This window comes from Oncorhynchus gorbuscha, linkage group LG19 (genome assembly GCF_021184085.1).
Source record: "Oncorhynchus gorbuscha isolate QuinsamMale2020 ecotype Even-year linkage group LG19, OgorEven_v1.0, whole genome shotgun sequence".
Classification (NCBI taxonomy): Eukaryota; Metazoa; Chordata; class Actinopteri; order Salmoniformes; family Salmonidae; genus Oncorhynchus; species Oncorhynchus gorbuscha.
In genome coordinates this window covers 34210504-34234029 of record NC_060191.1, presented here as the reverse complement: position 1 = coordinate 34234029, position 23526 = coordinate 34210504, and the positions used below count along the sequence as shown (strand labels likewise).

The following is a 23526-nucleotide window of genomic DNA, read 5'->3' as shown; positions in this document are numbered from 1 at the left end:
GGCGTTTAACACTCCGTTAGGGCATTTTGAATACCGGGTTCTGCCGTTCGGTCTCGCTAATGCTCCAGCTGTCTTTCAGGCATTAGTGAATGATGTACTGAGTGACATGCTGAACATCTTTGTTTTTGTTTACCTTGACGAGATCCTGATTTTTTCACCGTCACTCCAGATTCATGTTCAGCACGTTCGACGTGTCCTCCAGCGCCTTTTAGAGAATTGTCTTTATGTGAAGGCTGAGAAGTGCGCTTTTCATGTCTCCTCCGTCACTTTTCTCGGTTCTGTTATTTCTGCTGAAGGCATTCAGATGGATCCCGCTTAGGGTCCATGCTGTCAGCGATTGGCCCGTCCCTAAGTCACGTGTCGAACTGCAGCGCTCTTTCTCGGTTAAATGACTTAAATGTAAATGTAAAATTTCTATCGGCGTTTCATTCGTAATTTCGGTCAAGTGGCAGCCCCTCTCACAGCCCTTACTTCTATCAAGACGTGCTTTAAGTGGTCCGTTTCCGCCCAGGGAGCTTTTGATCTTCTCAAGAAGCGTTTTACATCCGCTCCTATCCTTGTTACTCCTGACGTCACTAAACAATTCATTGTCGAGGTTGACGCGTCAGAGGTGGGCGTGGGAGCCATTCTGTCCCAGCGCTCCCATTCTGACGATAAGGTCCACCCTTGCACGTATTTTTCTCATCGCCTGTCGCCGTCGGAACGTAACTATGATGTGGGAAACCGCGAACTGCTCGCCATCCGCTTAGCCCTAGGCGAATGGCGACAGTGGTTGGAGGGGGCGACCGTTCCTTTTGTCGTTTGGACTGACCATAAGAACCTTGAGTACATCCGTTCTGCCAAACGACTCAATGCGCGTCAGGCTCGTTGGGCGTTGTTTTTCGCTCGTTTCGAGTTCGTTATTTCTTATCGTCCGGGCACTAAGAACACCAAGCCTGATGCTTTATCCCGTCTCTTCAGTTCTTCTGTAGCCTCTACCGACCCCGAGGGGATTCTCCCTGAGGGGCGTGTTGTCGGGTTGACTGTCTGGGGAATTGAGAGACAGGTAAAGCAAGCACTCACTCACACTCCGTCACCGCGCGCTTGTCCTAGGAACCTTCTTTTCGTTCCCGTTTCTACTCGTCTGGCCGTTCTTCAGTGGGCTCACTCTGCCAAGTTAGCTGGCCACCCCGGCGTTCGGGGTACGCTTGCTTCTATTCGCCAGCGTTTTTGGTGGCCTACTCAGGAGCGTGACACGCGCCGTTTCGTGGCTGCTTGTTCGGACTGCGCGCAGACTAAGTCCGGTAACTCTCTTCCTGCTTCTGCTCCTGGCCTTGCTGGGTCTCAGTCTGTCCCCAGCCACCGCATCTCTCCTGCCCTTGCTGTGTCTCAGTCTGTCCCCTGCCACCGCATCTTTCCTGCCCTTGCTGTGTCTCAGTCTGTCCCCAGCCACCGCATCTCTCCTGGTCCTGCTCCTGCACTTGCTGTGTCTCAGTCTGTCCACAGCCACCGCCTCTCTCCTGTTCCTGGTCTTAGCCTTGCTGTGTCTCAGTCTGTCCATAGTTGTTACTCTCCTGGCCTGTTTGGTCCTGATTGCTCAAACTCTTACAGTTCTCTACCCGTGTCTCATTTTTATAATAGTAATTGCACTAGATTCCCTCTTCATCGTTTCCCGTTACGGTCCTGAGGAGAGGAGTTGGGTTCCATCTCGGGACGTGCTGGACCGTTCGCTGATCGATGATTTCCTCCGTTGCCGCCAGGTTTCCTCCTCGAGTGCGCCAGGAGGCGCTCGGTGAGTGGGGGGGTACTGTCATGTATTGTATTGTCATGTCTTGTCCCTGTGCTTTCTCTTCTCTTCGTTTCCCCCTGCTGGTCTTATTAGGTTTCTTTCTCTCTCTCTATTCCTCTCTCTCTCTATCGTTCCGTTCCTGCTCCCAGCTGTTCCTCATTCTCCTAACGACCTCGTTTACTCTTTCACACCTGTCCCCTATTTTGCCCTCTGATTTAGTCTCTATTTCTCTCTCTGTTTCTGCTTCTGTCCTTGTCGGATTCTTGTTTGCCGTTTGCTGTACCCTTGTTCCATTCTGTTGTATTCTGCCTCGTCTTCAGATACTGCGTGTGAGCAGGTGTCTCTATCCTCTACGGCTCGCGCCTACCCGAAGGGACCTGCAGTCTGTTGCCGCAAGCCCTGCAACTCTCCCCAACTAAGAGGATTTATGTTTTCCCTGTTTGGACATTTCCTGTTAAGGATTGAGGATTATGTTTTCTCTGTTTGGACTTTAATAAACTCAGTTTCTGTTAAGTCGCTTTTGGGTCCTCACTCACCTGCATAACAGGGTGTAATCATTAGTCCAACAGTTGCAAACAAGAGTTTTTATTGGATAATATTCAGGTATGTTTATCCCCGTTTTGTTCAGTTTGCTTCTGTTTAAGAAACGTTTTTCAACAGAATCAGCATAATGAATACACCCATGATTCATAGCAGCCACGTTGTATTCCTTCTCACATCTATGCACTCTCATCCTCTCACCTTGTCCCTTTGTAGCTTGTGGACTTCAATGCACAACACATCAGCTGTATGTGATAAGGCAAAATAACATTTCCAGGCCAAACCGCTACACACAGCCTACATCGTTGTCACCATATTAGCTAAAGCAACGTCATAAGTCAGCATAGCTAATAGAACTAACCGGCTACAATCATGCAGTAACGTTACCGTGTACAGTCAGTAAGTAATAACACCGGCGGGTCCCGGTTGGAATAAATTAGTAAAACCAAAAGCTTACCTTGATTTGGAAGAGTTCCAGTGTTGTGTTGGATAGTCATAGCAGCTAGGTAACATAGCATCCCTCTGTTTGAGGAGGGTGTTTCAGTAGGCTGAACTAGCTAGCTACATTTGCTAGCTAAGTAAGTGAAACTGAAACTGAAAAGTAAAAAAACGAAATATCTCTATTACTCTCTTTCTTCTCCTTCATTTTGGAAGAAATTAATTTGTTCAAAAGCTAGCTGTAGCTTATGCTTTCAGTACTAGATTAATTATCTGATATTTTGATTGGGTGAACAACATGTTAGTTCATGCTGCAAGAGGTTGGAGGATGTCCTCTGGAAGTTGTCATAATTACAGTGTAAGTCTATGGAAGGGGGTGAGAACCATGAGCCTCCTAGGTTTTGTATTGAAGTCAATGTTTTCAATTTATTTTATTTTTTATTTAATCTTTATTTAACCAGTTAGGCCAGTTGAGAACAAGTTCTCATTTACAACTGCGACCTGGCCAAGATAAAGCAAAGCAGTGCAAAATGCACTGCATACAGGTGCACTGCATACAGGTGCAATACAGGTGCAATGATCTGTGAGCTGCTCTGACAGCTGATGCTTAAAGTTAGTGAGGGAGATATGAGTCTCCAGCTTCAGTGAATTTTGCAATTCGTTCTAGTCATTGGCAGCAGAGAACTGGAAAGAAAGGCGGCCAAAGGAGGAATTGGCTTTGGGGGTGACCAGTGAAATATACCTGCTGGAGTGCGTGCTAAGGGAGGGTGCTGCTATGGTGACCAGTGAGCTGAGATAAGGTGGGGCTTTACCCAGCAAAGACTTATAGATAACCTGGAGCCAGTGGGTTTGGCGACAAATATGAAGCGAGGGCCAGCCAACGAGAGCATACAGGTCGCACTGGTGAGTAGTATATGGGGCTTTGGTGACAAAACAGATGGCACTGTGATAGACTGCATCCAATTTTCTGAGTAGAGTGTTGGAGGCTATTTTGTAAATGACATCGCCGAAGTCAAGGATCGGTAGGATAGTCAGTTTTACGAGGATATGTTTGGAGGCATGAGTGAAGGATGATTTGTTTGCCAAATAGGAAGCCAATTCTAGATTTAATTTTGGATTGGAGATGCTGAATGTGAGTCTGGAAGGAGAGTTTACAGTCTAACCAGACACCTAGGTATTTGTAGTTGTCCACATATTCTAAGTCAGAAACATCCAGAGTACTGATGCTGGACGGGCGGGCAGGTGTGGGCAGCAATGGGTTGAAGAGCATGCATTTAGATTTACTTGCATTTCAGAGCAGTTGGAGGCCACGGAAGGAGAGTTGTAATGGCATTGAAGCTTGTCTGGAGGTTAGTTAACACAGTGTCCAAAGAAGGGCCAGAAGTATACAGAATGGTGTCGTATGCCTTAGAGGTGGATCAGAGAATCACCAGCAGCAAGAGCTACATCATTGATGTATTCAGAGAAAAGAGTCGGCCCGAGAATTGAACCCTGTGGCACCTCCATAGAGAATGCCAGAGGTCCAGACAACAGGCCCTCCGATTTGACACACTGAACTCTGTCTGAGAAGTAGTTGGTGAACCAGGTGAGGCAGTCATTTGCGAAACCAAGGCTGTTGAGTCTGCCGATGTGGTGTGGTGATTGACAGAGTCGAAAACCTTGGCCAGGTCGATGAATACGGCTGCACAGTATTGTCTTTTATCGATGGCGGTTATGATATCGTTTAGGACCCTGAGCTTGGCTGCGGTGCACCGGAGGCCAGCTCGGAAATCAGATTGCATTTCGGAGAAGGTATGGTGGGATTCGAAATGGTCGGTGATCTGTTTGTTAACTTGGCTTTCGAAGACCTTAGAACGGCAGGGTAGGATAGATATACAGTGGGGAGAACAAGTATTTGATACACTGCCGATTTTGCAGGTTTTCCTACTTACAAAGCATGTAGAGGTCTGTCATTTTTATCATAGGTACACTTCAACTGTGTACGGAATCTAAAACAAAAATCCAGAAAATCACATTGTATGATTTTTAAGTAATTAATTTGTATTTTATTGCATGACATAAGTATTTGATCACCTACCAACCAGTAAGAATTCCGGCTCTCACAGACCTGTTAGTTTTTCTTTAAGAAGCCCTCCTGTTCTCCACTCATTACCTGTATTAACTGCACCTGTTTGAACTCGTTACCTATATAAAAGACACCTGTCCACACACTCAATCAAACAGACTACAACCTCGCCACAATGACCAAGACCAGAGAGCTGTGTAAGGATATCAGGGATAAATTGTAGACCTGCACAAGGCTGGGATGGTCTACAGGACAATAGGCAAGCAGCTTGGTGAGAAGGCAACAACTGTTGGCGCAATTATTAGAAAATGGAAGAAGTTCAAGATGACGGTCAATCACCCTCGGTCTGGGGCTCCATGCAAGATCTCACCTCGTGGGGCATCAATGATCATGAGGAAGGTGAGGGATCAGCCCAGAACTACACGGCAGGACCTGGTCAATGACCTGAAGAGAGCTGGGACCACAGTCTCAAAGAAAACCATTATTAACACACTACGCCGTCATGGATTAACATCCTGCAGCGCATGCAAGGTCCCCCTGCTCAAACCAGCGCATATCCAGGCCCATCTGATGTTTGCCAATGACCATCTGGATGATCCAGAGGAGAAATGGGAGAAGGTTATGTGGTCTGATGAGACAAAAATAGAGCTTTTTGGTCTAAACTCCACTCGCCGTGTTTGGAGGAAGAAGAAGGATGAGTACAACCCCAAGAACCTCATCCCAACCGTGAAGCATGGAGGTGGAAACATCATTCTTTGGGGATGCTTTTCTGCAAAGGGGACAGGACGACTGCACCGTATTGAGGGGAGGATGGATGGGGCCATGTATCGCGAGATCTTGGCCAACAACCTCCTTTTCTCAGTAAAAGTATTGAAGATGGGTCGTGGCTGGGTCTTCCAGCATGACAACGACCCGAAACACACAGCCAGGGAAACTAAGGAGTGGCTCCGTAAGAAGCATCTCAAGGTCCTGGAGTGTGCTAACCAGTCTCCAGAACTGAACCCAATAGAAAATCTTTGGAAGGAGCTGAAAGTCCGTATTGCCCAGCGAGAGCCCCGAAACCTGAAGGATCTGGAGAAGGCCTGTATGCAGGAGTGGGCCAAAATCCCTGCTGCAGTGTGTGCAAACCTGTTCAAGAACTACAGGAAACGTATGATCTCTGTAATTGCAAACAAAGGTTTCTGTACCAAATATTAAGTTCTGCTTTTCTGATGTATCAAATACTTATGCCATGCAATAAAATGCAAATTATTTACTTAAAAATCATACAATGTGATTTTCTGGATTTTTGTTTTAGATTCCGTCTCTCACAGTTGAAGTGTACCCATGATAAAAATGACAGACCTCTACATGCTTTGTAAGACGGAAAACCTGTAAAAATGGCAGTGTATCAAATACTTGTTCTCCCCGCTGTAGGTCTGTAACAGTTTGGGTCTAGAGTGTCTCCCCCTATGAAGAGGGGGAAGACCGCGGCAGCTTTCCAATCTTTAGGGATCTCAGACGATACGAAAGAGAGGTTGCATGGCCAGCCGTAGAAAAATGCTTATTGAAATTCTCAATTATCGCGGATGTATCGGTGGTGACAGTGTTTCCTAGCCTCAGTGCAGTGGGCAGCTGGGGGGAAGGGGGCGCTCTTATTCTTCATGGATTCCACAGTGTCCCAGAACTTTTGGGAGTTTGTGCTACAGGATGCAAATTTCTGTTTGACAAAGCTTGCCTTTGCTTTCCTATCTGCCTGTGTATATTGGTTCCTAACTTCCCTGAAAAGTTGCATATCGCAGGGGTTATTCGATGCTAATGCTGTAAGGATGTAGGATGTTTTTGTGCTGGTCAAGGGCAGTCAGGTCTGGTGTGAACCAAGGGCTATATCTGTTCTGAGCTCAACATTTTTTGAATGGGGCATGCTTATTTAAGATGGTGAGGAAAGCACTTTTAAAGAATAACCAGACATACTGATGGAATGAGATCAATATCCTTCCAGGATACCTGGGCCAGGTCGATTAGAAAGGCCTGCTCGCTGAAGTGTATTAGGGAGCGTTTGACAGTGATGATGGGTTTGACCGCAGACCCATTACGGACGCAGGCAATGAGGCAGTGATCGCTGAGATCCTGGTTGAAGAAAGCAGAGGTGTATTTAGAGGGCAGGTTGGTCAGGATGATATCTATGAGGGTGCCCGTGTTTATGGATTTGGGGTTCATTGATAATTTGTGTGAGATTGAGGGCATCTAGCTTAGATTGTAGGACGGCCGGGGTGTTAAGCATGTCCCAGTTTAGGTCACCTAACAGTATGAGCTCTGAAGATAGATGAGTGGCAATCAATTCACATACAGTGTCCAGGGCACAGCTGGGGGCTGAAGGTGGTCTATAACAAGCGGTAATGGTGAGAGACTTGTTTCTGGAAAGGTGGATTTTTAGAAGTAGAAGCTCGAATTGTTTGGGCACAGACCTGGATAGTATGACAGAACTCTGCAGGCTAACTCCACCCCCTTTGGCAGTTCTTGTCGGAAAATGTACCCAGAGGAAGCAAGCTGTTGAGGCTATTGTAGACCTTTCCAAATTATGTGTTTTAATAAATAATTTGGTGACACGTGTTTATATTTAGAATAGTTTCATCTGAAAAAGGATAACTTTAAAAAATGTTTTACAATGTCTATCTATGAAGTCGATCACGTCGCTATTTCTTACTTCTAAGCGTAATTGAAACCCCGATCAGATGTAAGCCCCAACATCCCTGTCGAGGAATCAGGAACAATTTCAACGTAAAACATGTCGATTCATTCATTAAAGTCCCGAATGCTCATTGATTGATAACAAAGACCTTCGAAACAAAGTAGAGGGCCGAGGTGCCTCACTTACATCACTTGTTCCAGTTACACCAATGAGCTTCCTGGGTTGCTGTGTGACTGCAGTAGTGAGACTAATGCAGACCCATATCGTCATTAGACACACACACCCACATCATCACATATCATTAGACCCTCTTGTTGCTCTTGTCTGAGTGTTTCGATGTGAGCCGCTGTGTACGTGTACGCCTCAGTGACATCCACAGCGTGGCTTCGGCGTCTATGCAGTGCTGAAGACTGTCAAACAAGCAGAGAAACAGGTGTTTTCCTCCATGCTTCTCTAATTGCCATCCCCCGGGAAGGCGCCACACCGCTTCTCTTCCACCCCACCCATAAAAAAAACAAAAAACAATTGCACATTGGTTCCCTTATTACATCCCCGCAGCCCATCGTCCTTGGAAACCACTGCTGCATCAAACATATTTACATGGATTACCCACAGTGCAACAGCAATCTTAGGAGTGAAAAGGGAAATATAAGTAGCCAGATTATTCTGTCAGATCCCTCACTGAGAGAGAGAGATGGGCTTAGCCTAAATCAGATGCAGTGGCTCCCTCTGCGCCTGGTTTCCAGAGACAAGAAACTCCCTCCTAACCTCCCTACAACCCTGCACCTCTCCCTCCCTCCCTCAACCCCTCACGACTGCCAGTGTGACGGTAATCGAGTCACAGCAACAGCCCTACTCATATGATTTTACTGTACATGTGCCATGCCCATTTACCCATTTGCATGTGGTTACAAGCAATGTGTGCGTGTGTGTTTTTGTGTGTGTCAAAGTGTTGCTGTGTTTCTGTCTGGGTCCCTGGTGTGGTACTGTGATGTTGTTGTGGCCTTCAGCAAGCTAATTAACTGGACATCAGTGTGCAGAGAGAGAGAAGAGAGAGAGAGAGAGAGAAGAGAGAGAGAGAGAGAGAGAGAGAGAGAGAGAGAGAGAGAGAGAGAGAGAGAGAGAGAGAGAGAGAGAGAGAGAGAGAGAGAGAGAGAGAGAGAGAGAGAGAGAGAGAAGGCTGGCCTGGCTAGGTGGATAATGTCACTGAGGACAGACAGATGCTGTCTTTTGCCTTCATAGCAGCAGGTTGACACCGTCTCTCTGTCTGTCTGTCTATCTCCCTTGTTGGTCACCGTGGCGCCTGTATCTCACTAATGACTGTGGTTTGATCCACGGCCAGTTACACTGAGCCTGAGTACCCGTCTGTTTGTGCTAACAGACACTCCTTGCCACTCCTTGTTTGGCTTGACAATGGAGTAGCTTACACTCACACCGAACTACAATACAACCATGCAGCCCAATACTCATGAATACGGTGATGCCTTTGGTATTATTCCATGCCAGCAGTCACAAGGCCTTGTTACAGCTACAAGACATGAAGAGGCTAAGATTTTCCAATCAAACATTTGGAGCAACTACTGGAAAGTTTAAGTTACTTGAACACAGCTGGACAAACATGTGGCGGTAGAGAGGCCAGTGAGGATAGAGCCAGACTAGAGGAGGAGTAGAGGAGAGCAGAGCAGAGCAGAGCAGGACTCTGAGGCCCAGACCACACACACGCACGCGCAAAGAGGCCACTACATGACTCAGCCTATATGGGACCATGTGTACGTTCCCTTAGCCCTATAATCTCTCAGTCCCATGTTCCCTTAGCCCTATAATCTCTCAGTCCCATGTTCCCTTAGACCTATGATCTCTCAGTCCCATGTTCCCTTAGACCTATGACCTCTCAGTCACATGTTCCCATAGCCCTATGACCTCGCAGTCCCATGTTCCCTTAGCCCTATGACCTCACAGTCCCATGTTCCCTTAGCCCTATGACCTCTCAGTCCCATGTTCCCTTAGCCCTATGACCTCTCAGTCCCATGTTCCCTTAGCCCTATGACATCGCAGTCCAATGTTCCCTTAGCCCTATGACCTCTCAGTCCCATGTTCCCTTAGCCCTATGACATTGCAGTCCCATGTTCCCTTAGCCCTATGATCTCTCAGTCCCATGTTCCCTTAGCCCTATGACATCGCAGTCCCATGTTCCCTTAGCCCTATGATCTCTCAGTCCCATGTTCCCTTAACCCTATGACCTTGCAGTCCCATGTTCCCTTAGCCCTATGATCTCTCAGTCACATGTTCCCATAGCCCTATGACCTCGCAGTCCCATGTTCCCTTAGCCCTATGACCTCACAGTCCCATGTTCCCTTAGCCCTATGACATTGCAGTCCCATGTTCCCTTAGCCCTATGACATTGCAGTCCCATGTTCCCTTAGCCCTATGATCTCTCAGTCCCATGTTCCCTTAGCCCTATGATCTCTCAGTCCCATGTTCCCTTAGCCCTATGACATTGCAGTCCCATGTTCCCTTAGCCCTATGATCTCTCAGTCCCATGTTCCCTTAGCCCTATGATCTCTCAGTCCCATGTTCCCTTAGCCCTATGACCTCTCAGTCCCATGTTCCCTTAGCCCTATGACATCGCAGTCCCATGTTCCCTTAGCCCTATGATCTCTCAGTCCCATGTTCCCTTAGCCCTATGACATCGCAGTCCCATGTTCCCTTAGCCCTATGATCTCTCAGTCCCATGTTCCCTTAACCCTATGACCTTGCAGTCCCATGTTCCCTTAGCCCAGTCCCATGAGCCCTATGATCTCTCAGTCACATGTTCCCATAGCCCTATGACCTCGCAGTCCCATGTTCCCTTAGCCCTATGACCTCACAGTCCCATGTTCCCTTAGCCCAGTCCAATATGACCTTAGCCCTCAGTCCCATGTTCCCTTAGCCCTATGACCTCTCAGTCCCATGTTCCCTTAGCCCTATGACCTCTCAGTCCCATGTTCCCTTAGCCCTATGACATCGCAGTCCCATGTTCCCTTAGCCCTATGACCTCTCAGTCCCATGTTCCCTTAGCCCTATGACATCGCAGTCCCATGTTCCCTTAGCCCTATGATCTCTCAGTCCCATGTTCCCTTAACCCTATGACCTTGCAGTCCCATGTTCCCTTAGCCCTATGATCTCTCAGTCACATGTTCCCATAGCCCTATGACCTCGCAGTCCCATGTTCCCTTAGCCCTATGACCTCACAGTCCCATGTTCCCTTAGCCCTATGACCTCGCAGTCCCATGTTCCCTTAGCCCTATGACCTCGCAGTCCCATGTTCCCTTAGCCCTATGATCTCTCAGTCCCATGTTCCCTTAGCCCTATGACCTCGCAGTCCCATGTTCCCTTAGCCCTATGATCTCTCAGTCACATGTTCCCATAGCCCTATGACCTCGCAGTCCCATGTTCCCTTAGCCCTATGACCTCACAGTCCCATGTTCCCTTAGCCCTATGACCTCTCAGTCCCATGTTCCCTTAGCCCTATGACCTCTCAGTCCCATGTTCCCTTAGCCCTATGATCTCTCAGTCCCATGTTCCCTTAGCCCTATGACCTCGCAGTCCCATGTTCCCTTAGCCCTATGATCTCTCAGTCCCATGTTCCCTTAGCCCTATGATCTCTCAGTCCCATGTTCCCCTAGCCCTATGATCTCTCAGTCCCATGTTCCCATAGCCCTATGATCTCTCAGCCCCATGTTATAGACAAAAACGTGATGTTATGTGAAAACAAATATTTTATGTAGTGCAGATTTTTCACACCCTCAATTGGTCAATTGGTCTTTTGGTGAGTTGATCCACTGTCATATGAATACATAAATAAATACAGACCTTCAATAACTCTGGGGGCCCATGCTCCTGTCATCCATGTCCATATTTGTCACGCCCTGATCGGCTTCACCTGTTCCTGTGATTGTCTAAAGCCCCTCCAGGGTTCGCTTATTTTCCCCAGTGTATTTATCCCTGTGTTTCCTGTCTATCTGTGCCAGTTCGTCTTTTATGTTTAGTCAAGTCAACCTGCGTGTTTTTCCCTTTTGCTATTCTCCTCTTTCTAGTCCTCCTGGTTTTGACCCTTGCCTGTTTCTGGACTTTGTACCTGCCTGCCTAACCATTCTGCCTGCCTTGACCACGAGCCTGTCTGCTCTCTGTACGTCCTGGACTCTGATCTGGTTTTGACCTTCTTGCCTGTCCACGACCATTCTCTTACCTACCCCTTTGGATTAATAAACACTGTAAGACTCCAACCATCTGCCTCCTGTGTCTGCATCTGGGTCTCGCCTTGTGCCTTGATAATATTCTTCAGTGTAATAAATCATTTTGACAGTAACCCTCCAAAAAGTAATTAATTCATAAACCTTTTTAATTTCCAAATGTACATGGAAGGAAGCTAAGTGTTTGTTTCTTGGGCTCCAGGAACATGACTGAAAAAGGGCCCGAGATCTTGAAAAATAAAAAATTCAAGGGGGATATCGGTGAACAAGTGCCGTGGTCAAGGCTAGGACGGCGCCAGTGCATTGAGTGGAACTTACTCAGGTGTTCAAAAGTTAATATCAGACCAAGAGTCTAATGTACACTGAACAAAAATATAAATGCAACATGTAAAATGCTGGTCCCATATTTTATGAGTTGAAATAAAAGACCTCAAAAATGTTCCATACACACAAAAACTTAATTTCTCAAAAATGTTGTGTACAAATTTGGTTACATCCCTGTTAGTGAGCATTTCTCCCTTGCCAAGACTTCTTCACCTGCGGGATCGTCTGATACCAGCCACCCGGACAGCTGATGAAACTGTGGGTTTTGCACAACCAAAGAATTTCTGCACAAACTGTCAGAAACCGTCTCAGGGAAGCTCATCTGCGTGCTCTTCGTCCTCACCAAGGTCTTGACCTGACTGCAGTTCGGCGTCATAACCGACTTCAGTGGTCAAATGCTCACCTTCGATGGCCAATGGCACGCTGGAGAAGTGTGCTCTTCGCGGATTAATCCCGGCTTCAACTGTACTGGGCAGATGGTAGACTGCGTCTACGGCATTGTGTGGGTGGGCGGTTTGCTGATGTCAATGTTGTAAACAGACTGCCCCATGGTGACGGTGGGGTTATGGTACAGGCAGGCATAAGCTATGGACTACGAACACAATTTCATATAATCGATGGCAATTTGAATACACAGAGATACCGTGACGGAATCCTGAAGCCCATTGTCGTGTCATCTGCCGCCATCACCTCATGTTTCAGCATGATAATGCACGGCCCCATGTCGCAAGGATCGGTACAGAATTCCTGGAAGCTGAAAATGTCCCAGTTCTTCCATGGCCTGTATACTCACCAGACATGTAAATTATTGAGCCCTGTTGGGTATGCAACATCGTGTTCCAGTTCCCGCCAATATCCAGCGGGTCAACATTCCAGCCTGATCAATGTGAAGGAGAAGTGTCGCGCTGCAAGAGGCAAATAGCGGTCACACCAGCCACTGACTGGTTTTCTAGCTTTTTATTTTTAAGGTATCAGTGACCAACAGAAGCATATCTGTATTCCCAGTCATGTGAATAGATCAGGGCCTAATGAACGTATTCCATCGCCTGATATATAGCCTATATAGGAGAGATGTATATTCTATATATTAAAAAAAATCTATTGTTAGCTGATAGGTATATTCTGTTGTATTGAAAATTAATTTGACAATCTGCAATGTTTGAATGTCCAACTTTAATTACAGAGAAAGTAATTACATTATTGCCACCAACCAGCAGTCCAAAAAGTGCATCTTTGCGACATTGTGTATAGCTTTGTGAAATGTTAGGCTTAACCTGAGAAAAGGCCGTAAATCTCGGTCATTATTTTGAATATACATTTCTGGTCAGTGTGACCCTTGACCTTCTGCCAAGGACATATTTTTAGACATTTTTAGTCAGTCCAATGGCCTTGCTTACAGTATTTGTGCCAAATATATATATTTTTTATGTTTTAATTTTACCTTTATTTAACTAGGCAAGTCAGTTAAGAACAAATCATTATTTTCAATGACGGCCTAGAAACAGTGGGTTAACTGCCTGTACAGGGGCAGAACGACTGTACTGATTTGTACAGCTCGGGGGTTTGAACTTGCAACCTTCCCGGTTACTAGTCCAACGCTCTAACCACTAGGCTACCCTGCCGCCCCAATATGATCAATGCAGAGATAAATAACCACCTACTCAACTCGTACATTTGTTTCCGGTCACCAATGATTCAATATTTCAGTGGGTCAAACCCACTGGGCACAGATGTGAATTCAATGTGAAATCAACAAAACATTTCAACATGTCATTGGATTTAGATTTTTGTTTTTAAATCCCTGACTTTTCCCAGGTTGATTCAATGTCATCACATTTAATTTTGGGGTTGAAATTACTCTGATTTAACTTGTTTTTGTCCAGTGGGTAGGCTATATAATTGTACATATGTAAGGCAATCGTAAAAAAAAATACTTGAGTAGATGCTGCGATAAAAAAATATCCCATGTCTCAATTTTCTCAAGGCTTAAAAATCCTTCATTAACCTGTCCCCAGTGGTGTAAAGTACTTAAGTAAAAATACTTTAATATACTACTTAAGTCGTGTTTTTGGGTATCGGCACTTTACTATTTATATTTTTGACAAATTTTACTTTTACTTTACTACATTCCTAAATAAAAGAATGTAAATTTTCCTCCATACATTTTCCTTGACAACCAAAAGTACATTGTGAATGCTTAGCAGGACAGAGATGGTCTAATTCACACACTTATCAAGAGAACATCCCTACTCATCCCTATTGCCTCTGATCTGGCGGACTCAATAAACACAAATGCTTCGTTTGTAAATGATGTCTGTGTTGGAATGTGCCTCTGGCTATCTGTAAATTAAAATATATATATAATAATTGTGCCTACTGGTTTGCTTTTTATACTTAAGTATATTTTAGTAATTACATTTACTTTTGATACTTAAGTATATTTAAAACCAAATACTTTTAGACTTTTACTAAAATAGTATTTTACTGGGTGACTTTCACTTTTACTTGAGTCATTTTCTAGTAAGGTATCTTTACTTTTACTACAGTATGACGATTGGGTACTTTTTTCCACCATTGCCTGTCTCCTCCCCTTCCTCTACACTGATTGAAGTGGATTTAACAAGTGACATCAATAAGGGATCATAGCTTTCACCTGGATTCATCTGGTCAGTCTATGCCATGGAAAGAGCAGGTGTTCTTAATGTTTTGTATACTCAGTGTATACCCTTACATATGTAGATACTAAAATAATCTGCATGTTCTACCTTATAACAATAATCATTTGTGTCATATGAAATTGGTTCAGTGGGTATTGAGGGGACATAGGGCTGAGGGGACATAGGGCTGAGGGGACATAGGGCTGAGGGAACATAGAGCTGAGGGAACATAGGGCTGAGGGTAAATAGGGCTGAGGGAACATAGGGCTGAGGGAACATAGGGCTGAGGGAACATAGGACTGAGGGGACATATGGCTGAGGGAACATAGGGCTGAGGGAACATAGGGCTGAGGGAAAATAGGGCTGAGGGGACAAAGGACTGAGGGGACATAGGACTGAGGGAACATAGGGCTGAGGGAAAATAGGGCTGAGGGAACATAGGTTTGAGGGAACATAGGGCTGAGGGAACATAGGGCTGAGGGAACATAGGTTTGAGGGAACATAGGGCTGAGGGAACATAGGGCTGAGGGAACATAGGGCTGAAGGAACATGGGACATAGGGCTGAGGGAACATAGGGCTGAGGGAACATAGGGCTGAGGGAAAATAGGGCTGAGGGAACATAGGACTGAGGGAACATAAGTGTGGACCCCACCTATATAAATATGCAGCTTTCTCGATAAATACCAAGTTGTATCTCCTGTCCACTGGAGCACAGTGTGTTAAGATATTTACAAATGATTCTTACAAATTCTCATTTCGGTAGGTGTTGACCAAGAACACTGTATGTTCTTACTCTCTGACCCCCCCCCCGCCCCCCCTCTCATTCTCTCTCCCTTCCTCCCTCTATCTCCCTCCTTCGCAGATGACTGGATCTTATTTACTGGCATGACTAGAGCAATCTAGCAAAGCCAGGGCGATGATTTAATACCGTCAGCCTTGGATGTGATTTCTCATCACCATACCTACAATCACAAATGATACGCAAATGCAGCAATGAAGAGGTCACAAAGGTCCACCAAAGTCACCTATTTTCTTCCCCCTCTCTGTCTATCCCTCTGCTTATCCCTTCATATTTAACCGTTCCCTTAAAACCCTGTCCAGCTTCTCTCACTCTCTTTCCCCCACCCTCCCCCTCTTCACGCTCAGCGCCTTTTCTCTTGGCTCCCTGACCGTCCCCCATTCCCTCTCTCCCTCTCCCTCCCTCTCTCTCTCAGCTGCAATGGAATGGTAAAGAGGGGAGTACAGCATGCCCAGTCGAGCCCCCACAGTGATGCCATGCCATCTGCAGACCTGGCACAATGCGCCTGTGGCTCTCATACAACCACGCAACCCCTGAGCGGCCAACATACGAACCAAGGGGAAAAAAACATTATTTCTATTCACCCTCACTTTCCTCGCTCCCCCTCTTCCTTCCCCATATAATTCGCCCTTTCTTTCCCTTCTCCTTTTCCTCCTCCCCCATATACTTTCTCCTCCTCCTCCTCCTCCACCCTCCTCTTCTTCTCCCATATACCTCACACCCCTCATTCTTCCTCTTCCTCTCCCCCTTCAACACCTCTTCTTCCTCCTCCATACACATCCTCCTCTCGTGACGTTATTGGCAGTGGGGTGAAAGGGAGGAGTTTTGCTGCTCCACTCTGGTTTTATAGTAGGGGGCTGACTGGACTGTATAGTAGGCTAGGCCCTGTGATAGATAGTACCCCCTCGGCAGCATTATATAGCACTGAGGACTAAGTCTATATCCTCGATGGCACCCTATTCCCTATATAGTGAATAGGGTGCCAATTTGGGGCACAGCCTCTGACAGTATTATACCCCCCCCCGTTCCTTTCTGGAATGAGATTAAGATTAGAGAGTGGTGGCACTGGGAGCCAAATGGAACTCCCAGTAAATGGACTTGATTATCTGATTCCAAGCAGCGTTCTCATTCTGAGACTCGTGGGTTGTCTATTTCTTGTCCGGGGAAAGATGGATGCGACGCTCATTCAAGTCTCGTTACTATGGGGGCCTAGAATTGCAAAGTCAAGGGTCACAAGTTCATAGATCGCCTCAATGTAATAGCCCTGGGAGGAAATGGATGTGGTGAGAAATATGGACCCTTAACATCAGATACGGATACACACAAGCATGCGGACACGCAGGCGCGCGCGCGCACGCACGCACACACACACAGGCCAGTGATGGAGCTAATGGAGATTGTGTTGATGCATGAGCATTCTAGGAGCCTGATAGATTAGTGTAAACATACCGCGGCAAAATGTTAATGGACATCGATGAAATAACACACAGCCTAAACCTTCTAAAGTGTCCATCATGCCCTCGTTCCAGCTCTTTGGCTTAATGCATTGTGTCTAAAAGAAAGCCAGTCTCCTGAAAGGGCTATGGGTGGATCTGCTGCAGAGTGGTAGAGCTCACACACACACACACACACACACACACACACACACACACACACACACACACACACACACACACACACGCGCACACGCACACGCGCACACGCACACGCACACGCACACACACAAGTGGGTGGAAGTTGCTGGATCATCATTGGCAGTGAGAAGAGCATTTGAGAACAGTGTGTAAAATCTGTTGGGTGTTATGAAACACCGTGATGGGTGAACAAAAGGTGTTGGGTGTTACGAAACATCCTGATGGGTGTATAAAAGGTGCTGGGTGTTACGAAACATCCAGATGGGTGTATAAAAGGTGCTGGGTGTTACGAAACATCCTGATGGGTGAACAAAAGGTGTTGGGTGTTACGAAACATCCTGATGGGTGTATAAAAGGTGCTGGGTGTTACGAAACATCCTGATGGGTGTATAAAAGGTGCTGGGTGTTACGAAACATCCTGATGGGTGTATAAAAGGTGCCGGGTGTTACGAAACATCCTGATGGGTGGAAAAAAAGGTGTTGGGTGTTACGAAACACCGTGATGGGTGTATAAAAGGTGCTGGGTGTTACGAAACATCCTGATGGGTGTATAAAAGGTGTTGGGTGTTACGAAACATCCTGATGGGTGTATAAAAGGTGCTGGGTGTTACGAAACATCCTGATGGGTGTATAAAAGGTGTTGGGTGTTACGAAACATCCTGATGGGTGTATAAAAGCTGCTGGGTGTTACGAAACATCCTGATGGGTGGAAAAAAAGGTGTTGGGTGTTACGAAACACCGTGATGGGTGTATAAAAGGTGTTGGGTGTTACGAAAAATCCTGATGGGTGAACAAAAGGTGTTAGGTGTTACAAAACATCCTGATGGGTGAACAAAAGGTGTTAGGTTTTACAAAACATCCTGATGGGTGAACAAAAGGTGTTAGGTTTTACAAAACATCCTGATGGGTGAACAAAAGGTGTTAGGTATTACAAAACATCCTGATGGGTGAACAAAAGGTGTTAGGTTTTACAAAACATCCTGATGGGTGAACAAAAGGTGTTAGGTTTTACAAAACATCCTGATGGGTGAACAAAACAAGCGTTTTACGAAACAAGCGATTCCTCTCTCAAAACGTGTTTGCCGCAGCTTCTACCCAAGGCTGTGACTCATGACTCACGCGCCGATTAAGCCACTCGCAGGGAACAAAGGAATAATTGAGTCAGAAATCAGAGGAAACCGGACAGGGAAAAGATGGTTCAATCTCCCTCACAAAAGGAGTTTGGGACCTGACTAATTGTTTTACATTTATGTCTGTGCGCTACAGAAGACCTCTCTTCACCTGAATAAGCCATCTGAATAAGCCAGCAGCGTACCCCCCTGCATCACACTGCTAGCTTGCTTCTGAAGCTAAGTAGCATTGATTGGTTCCAGTCAGTCCCTGGATGGGAGACCAGATGCTGCTGGAAATGGTGTTGGAGGGCCAGTAGTAGGCACTCTTTCCTCTGGTCTACAAAAAAAAATATCCCAATGCCCCAGGGCAGTGATTGGGGACATTTCCCTGTGTAGGGTGTGGTCTTTCGGATGGGATGTTATACTGCTGTCCTGACTCTCCGTGGTCACTAAAGATCCCATGGCACTTATTGTATGAGTAGGGGTGGTATCAAGGCTAAATACCTAATCTAGGCTTCACACCATCACGGACACCTAATCATCCCCGCCGTAACAATTAGCTCATTCCTCCTCTCCGTTGTAACTATTCCCCAGGTTGTTGGTGTGAAGGAGAATGTGTTCTCAGTCAACTTACCTGGTTACATTTTTTTTTTAAAGGTGCATTTTCTAATCAACTGCTTCCTGCTGTGTTCATATTCTCCCTCCCCAGTGAGCATAAGACGCTGAAAAGACGTACTCGCGATGCCTTTTCAACGTCTTTTGCTCATAGGGTCTCCATTTTGGGAAGTGCTTCGAGTGCCGTGTATAGAAAAAGAAGAGTGTAAAAAAAAAAACGTTTGTATATTTGCTGTGGTCACATGTATCCGTGAGCACAGCATGTGGTTTGGGTGGGTGGGTGGGCTGCCTGCAGAACACGATTCATCCCAACAAGCATCAACCTGCGTGGCTGGCGGTCTCCCTCTGGCCAACATGTTGCAGCGCCATTTCCCAGAGCGGCTACAGACAGGCTGCCTTGGTGTAACCCACAGTCCCACAGCCCCATGGGGAAACAGAATTGTGTCTCTTTTAGGACAACGGCAAATAGGCCATTCATCTCAACGGATCTCTCTCAGACAGACCCTGGTAACAACACTGTGGGCACAAACCTCCATCTTCCTGTTTCTCTCTATTCTCTCTCTATTTTCTCTCTCTTCTTTGGTGTTTTTTTTCTCTCCCCTTCTTCAAAACCACCATTACGGCCAAATGCAGGTCTTTATTACTCGTGTCATTCGCCCACAGTTTCCTCCTCTCTCTCTTTCCATCATTACTTGTCTCCTTTGATGTCGGCTTCTCTACTATCTCTGGTCTTGAATCTCAGTCTCCAAACACGATCCCTGTCTGTGGCAGGCCGACGGCAAAATCGCTGCACGTAAAGTGAAAACCTCTGGGCCGCATTTGTCGGGTAGCCGTGTCATTTTTAAAAAAGGTGCCGTGACGAGACACACAATGGGAAGGCAAAAGCCTGTCCTTGTCATGACGAAGTCAAGCGCGCGCACTCCATAAGCTCGCACATCGCTACACAAAAATAACAGGCATAACACACAGCAATGTCAGTATGGGCACTGTGAGAATGGCAGGGTGAGAAGCAATCTGTGTACCCCCCCCCCCACCTTCCTCCATATCAGATACCCCCTTGTTTAGCTGCTGTTCTTCAGAGCTGCGATTGCTGAGACAGACAGAATCACGCGTGCACGCGCACAGACGAGCTGGAGGTGAGTGAGGCTGTTCGCTCTGTTGCACCTGTATCATGCGTCAGAGACGAAGACAGTTGGCCAATCAAAACACTGCCTCACTCAACACCACAGGGGCCACCTTCTGTCCAGCAGGACTGTCGGTAGGGTGGAAAGGTCTCCAGTCATGTGAAATATGTTCGCAATGTACATGTATTCATTCTTAAATCAAATAGAAATAATCACAAATACATGATCTGAAAAACGCACACCACTGAGAGGATGTGGGCTACGACCATTATGCATTATCACTGCTGTTACTGTGAACTGTGTTATTGTGAGAATTGAGAGCAGAATGAGGTGACGGTCACGAGAATAACAACAGGGAAGGGCCCAGTGTCTGCCTCGCTTTCCCTCTTCCTTTTCTCTTTCTTCCTCGCTTCTTCTCTCTGTCTCCCGCTCTTTCCATCCCCTTACCTCCGTCTCCATTTCTCCTGCACGCCAGGGTATCTTCCCGCCAGGGCCCAGACAGAGGGCCAATCAGACGGGGACAGAGAGAATCGACCTTCAGCCTGTCACACCAGCTGAGCCCAGGACCCAGCGGAGCCGGGACAGAGAGACACAGCGTAGCACCACAGCAACCCATCCCGCCTTTAACCATTCTATGTTTTCATGTTAACTGTTTGTTAGAATATCTTGTACGGAAAATGGCACCGCTGAATCAAGAGATTCCTCTGAGTAATAGGGGGCTGAATCTCCATAGATATGGTCAACAAAATGTATAAGACAGGCACCATTAAAAGAGACCATGGCATACCATTCACCAAATAGATTTCACAATGCAATTTAGGGAACATCTTAGACATGCTCTCTTGTGGACGGACTTACTGTCGCAGTGGTAGACAATATTTAATACGGTCATCATTAGACCCACAGACACATCTAATCCCCTATAGGCCAACTCACATCTGCCAGACAGACTACTGTATCTGTTTGTATCAAATCTGGTCTGTTTCAGAGATTATCTGCCAGGCGACCATCTCTTACGCTCACATCTGTTGAACAGATGATCCCATTTCTTACTCAAAGAATTACCAGAAACAAATACCTGTAAGCTCAGCTTTACTCAAATCTCCTTGTTAGAGATATTACGTTTATCCGAGTGCGATATCAGTTTATCTTTTCTAATTACATTACACATACATAGCCTGTTGAACTGACACTTGTGCTTGGTTTGATAGACCGATTAAACTTGATGACCAGACATGACGATGCTGACCAGAAAGGACTCCTGATATTGTCAAGTACTCTTAACTAGACAAATTGTTGTAGGTTGCAATTCATTGGCTGCGTTTACACAGGCAGCCCAATTCCGATATTATTTTTCTCACTAATTGGTCCTTTGACGGATCAGATCGGCTCTTTCATCAATAAATGGGTAAAATGTCAGAATTGGGCTGCCTGTGTAAACGCAGCCGTAGTGGCGTATTACTTGTATGTGTGTGAAGTCATTCAAGGATCCATGTAGACGGATTTCACCTGTAAACTGGGATGGTCCACGCCATGTTTTTCCCACCTCAGAGCATGTGAACTGTTTTTGCAACAACACAGCTGCACTGTGGGAGAGACATCATGTGTTGGATGATATGGCGCCATATAACCCCCAGGCTCCCACTGTGTGTATTTGTGTCCCTTTTCCACAGGATGTACACTCCTGTTAATACAGCCCGTTCCACTGACTACATTAACAGTTGATCAACATCCAATCACTGGTCCCCCCCCCCCCCCCCCCCCTCGCCCCCCAGGGCTTGAATAAAGAGAAGCAAAAATAAACTTTAATGGAGCACAACAAAGAGAGACAAGACAGTGGGGGGGGGGGGGGGGGGGGGGGGGGGACCTTGATAAGAATCACAGGAGGAAGACATGGCTCGAGGAAAAAACGAGTCTAGCACACAAATGATAAGATATTATAATTAACCCTTGTGCCAGTTACTAATAAAGGATTTGTTAATCAGTGCAGTGAAAAATGTAATTTCCCTGTGTTTATATATATATATATATTTCCACACTATGTTGGAATAATACTGTGAAATTGTGAAAATGATAATGCCCTTTTAGTATAAGACCTGTTCGAAAAGACTGACTGAAATTTCAGCCTGTTTTTGTGGGATGGAGTTTTGACCTGCCTAGTGAAATCCCCAGGTGGTAAATTAGTTAATAGACCAATAAGAAAGACCGAAATTTGGCGCTGTCCATTGTCAAAAGCCCAAACTATTAATGTATTATTAAGCCAAATCGGATTAATTTATGCCCATACAGGCTTGACAGCAGCGGAAATTATGCTTGACACTGGCTAATTGTCTAAACTCGTTCCTTCCTAACCCCGTGAACCGAAACGAACAATGGCAGCCGTGGTTCAATCTCAGAAAACGAGCTTTCCAGGCTTAAGCCCCTCAAGAGCCGGGGTCTCCTCCGTTGCGTGGCCGCGCGATGCGGAGCAAAAAAACACCGACTCGGCTAGCTACTCACCTGTCAGGCTGTCGTAGCACTCGATCTCCGTGATCTCCACAGTTCTCCGCTGTTCCTCCGTCAGTTTGACCGCGGCTTGGCTCAGGAGGTTGACCTCGGAGCCCGTGGTTCCATCCACTAAATGCACCCCTTTCAGCTGCAGCAGAGCCCGGTGGTACTTCCCTATCGCTTCCCGAAATTTCTTCTCCTTGTAGCAACGGTGGCCCTCCACCTTGAAGTCAATGGCTTTCTGTATGTTTGCCTCCATCTCCATCTGTGCCGAGACGGCACGACACCCTCCTCCACCACCTCCAACACCGACGTCTCCCGCGGCCGCCGCCAGGCTCCGGCCCCCCGCCTCTGGGTAGCTCTTCAGGCTCTTTAGGGAGTGCTGCTTGGCTTCCATCTCTCTCAGTGGGTGCGACTGGACCGGGCCATGCTGTTCCGAAGTGAATGTCTATTTTCTCGGAGAGAACTGGAGCAGCTTGCTGTGCATAAAGAACGCCTGACACGGGCAGGCAACAACACGAAAGATGAGAGCGAAATAATTTAGTGAGAGAGGCTGTGTAAAAAACCTAACATGTACAGCGCAAATAGGCTATATGCTATCAAAACAGCTTACCCAAATTCAGACTACTGTAAATTGTATTGTATATTAAAAATCACAAATAATTGGCTTGGATTCCTGAATTGCAAAACACTCTTCTTCTATCGACTTCGTAGCTCCTCTGACCATCCCGCGAGAGGATACCTCGATTGTATGTTTGTGCTCCAGCACGCGCCGCTTCAGCACCACAGACAGCGAGCGCAGGATCGCGCGTGGTGAATTGTGGGAAAGAGAGGAGTCGTGCAGTGTTCCTGCACCACGAGCGCACTTCAATCTGTGAGCGTTCGCTCAAGAGCCACGGTGTATTTGTGTAAAGAAACTGAAAATAAAAACTAAAAAAGCACCCCAACATTTATAACCCAGAGATTAAATGACTATGTATGGAATATGTCCCAGGTAGAGGCTAAATCTATTCTACAAATCTATGGTTTTAAAATGTGTAACAATCAACAACATGATTG

At 46.4% G+C, this 23526-nt stretch overlaps 1 protein-coding gene across 2 annotated transcripts in view; it reads right to left on the bottom strand.

Moving 5' to 3' along the window:
- The window catches only part of LOC124004810 (tetratricopeptide repeat protein 9A-like), a 40879-nt gene extending 17665 nt beyond the window's left edge, over positions 1-23214 (bottom strand). The window contains exons 1-2 of one of the 2 annotated variants that reach the window (XM_046313618.1): positions 23081-23210; positions 22480-22963 (exon numbers count right to left, since the gene is read on the bottom strand). In XM_046313618.1, the coding sequence (XP_046169574.1) occupies positions 22480-22864 (385 nt within the window). In that variant the 5' untranslated portion in view covers positions 22865-22963; positions 23081-23210. Of the gene's footprint in view, positions 1-22479 lie in introns of both variants that reach the window. The other variant, XM_046313617.1, reaches the window with a different exon arrangement.
- Between the last annotated feature and the right edge of the window lie 312 nt (positions 23215-23526).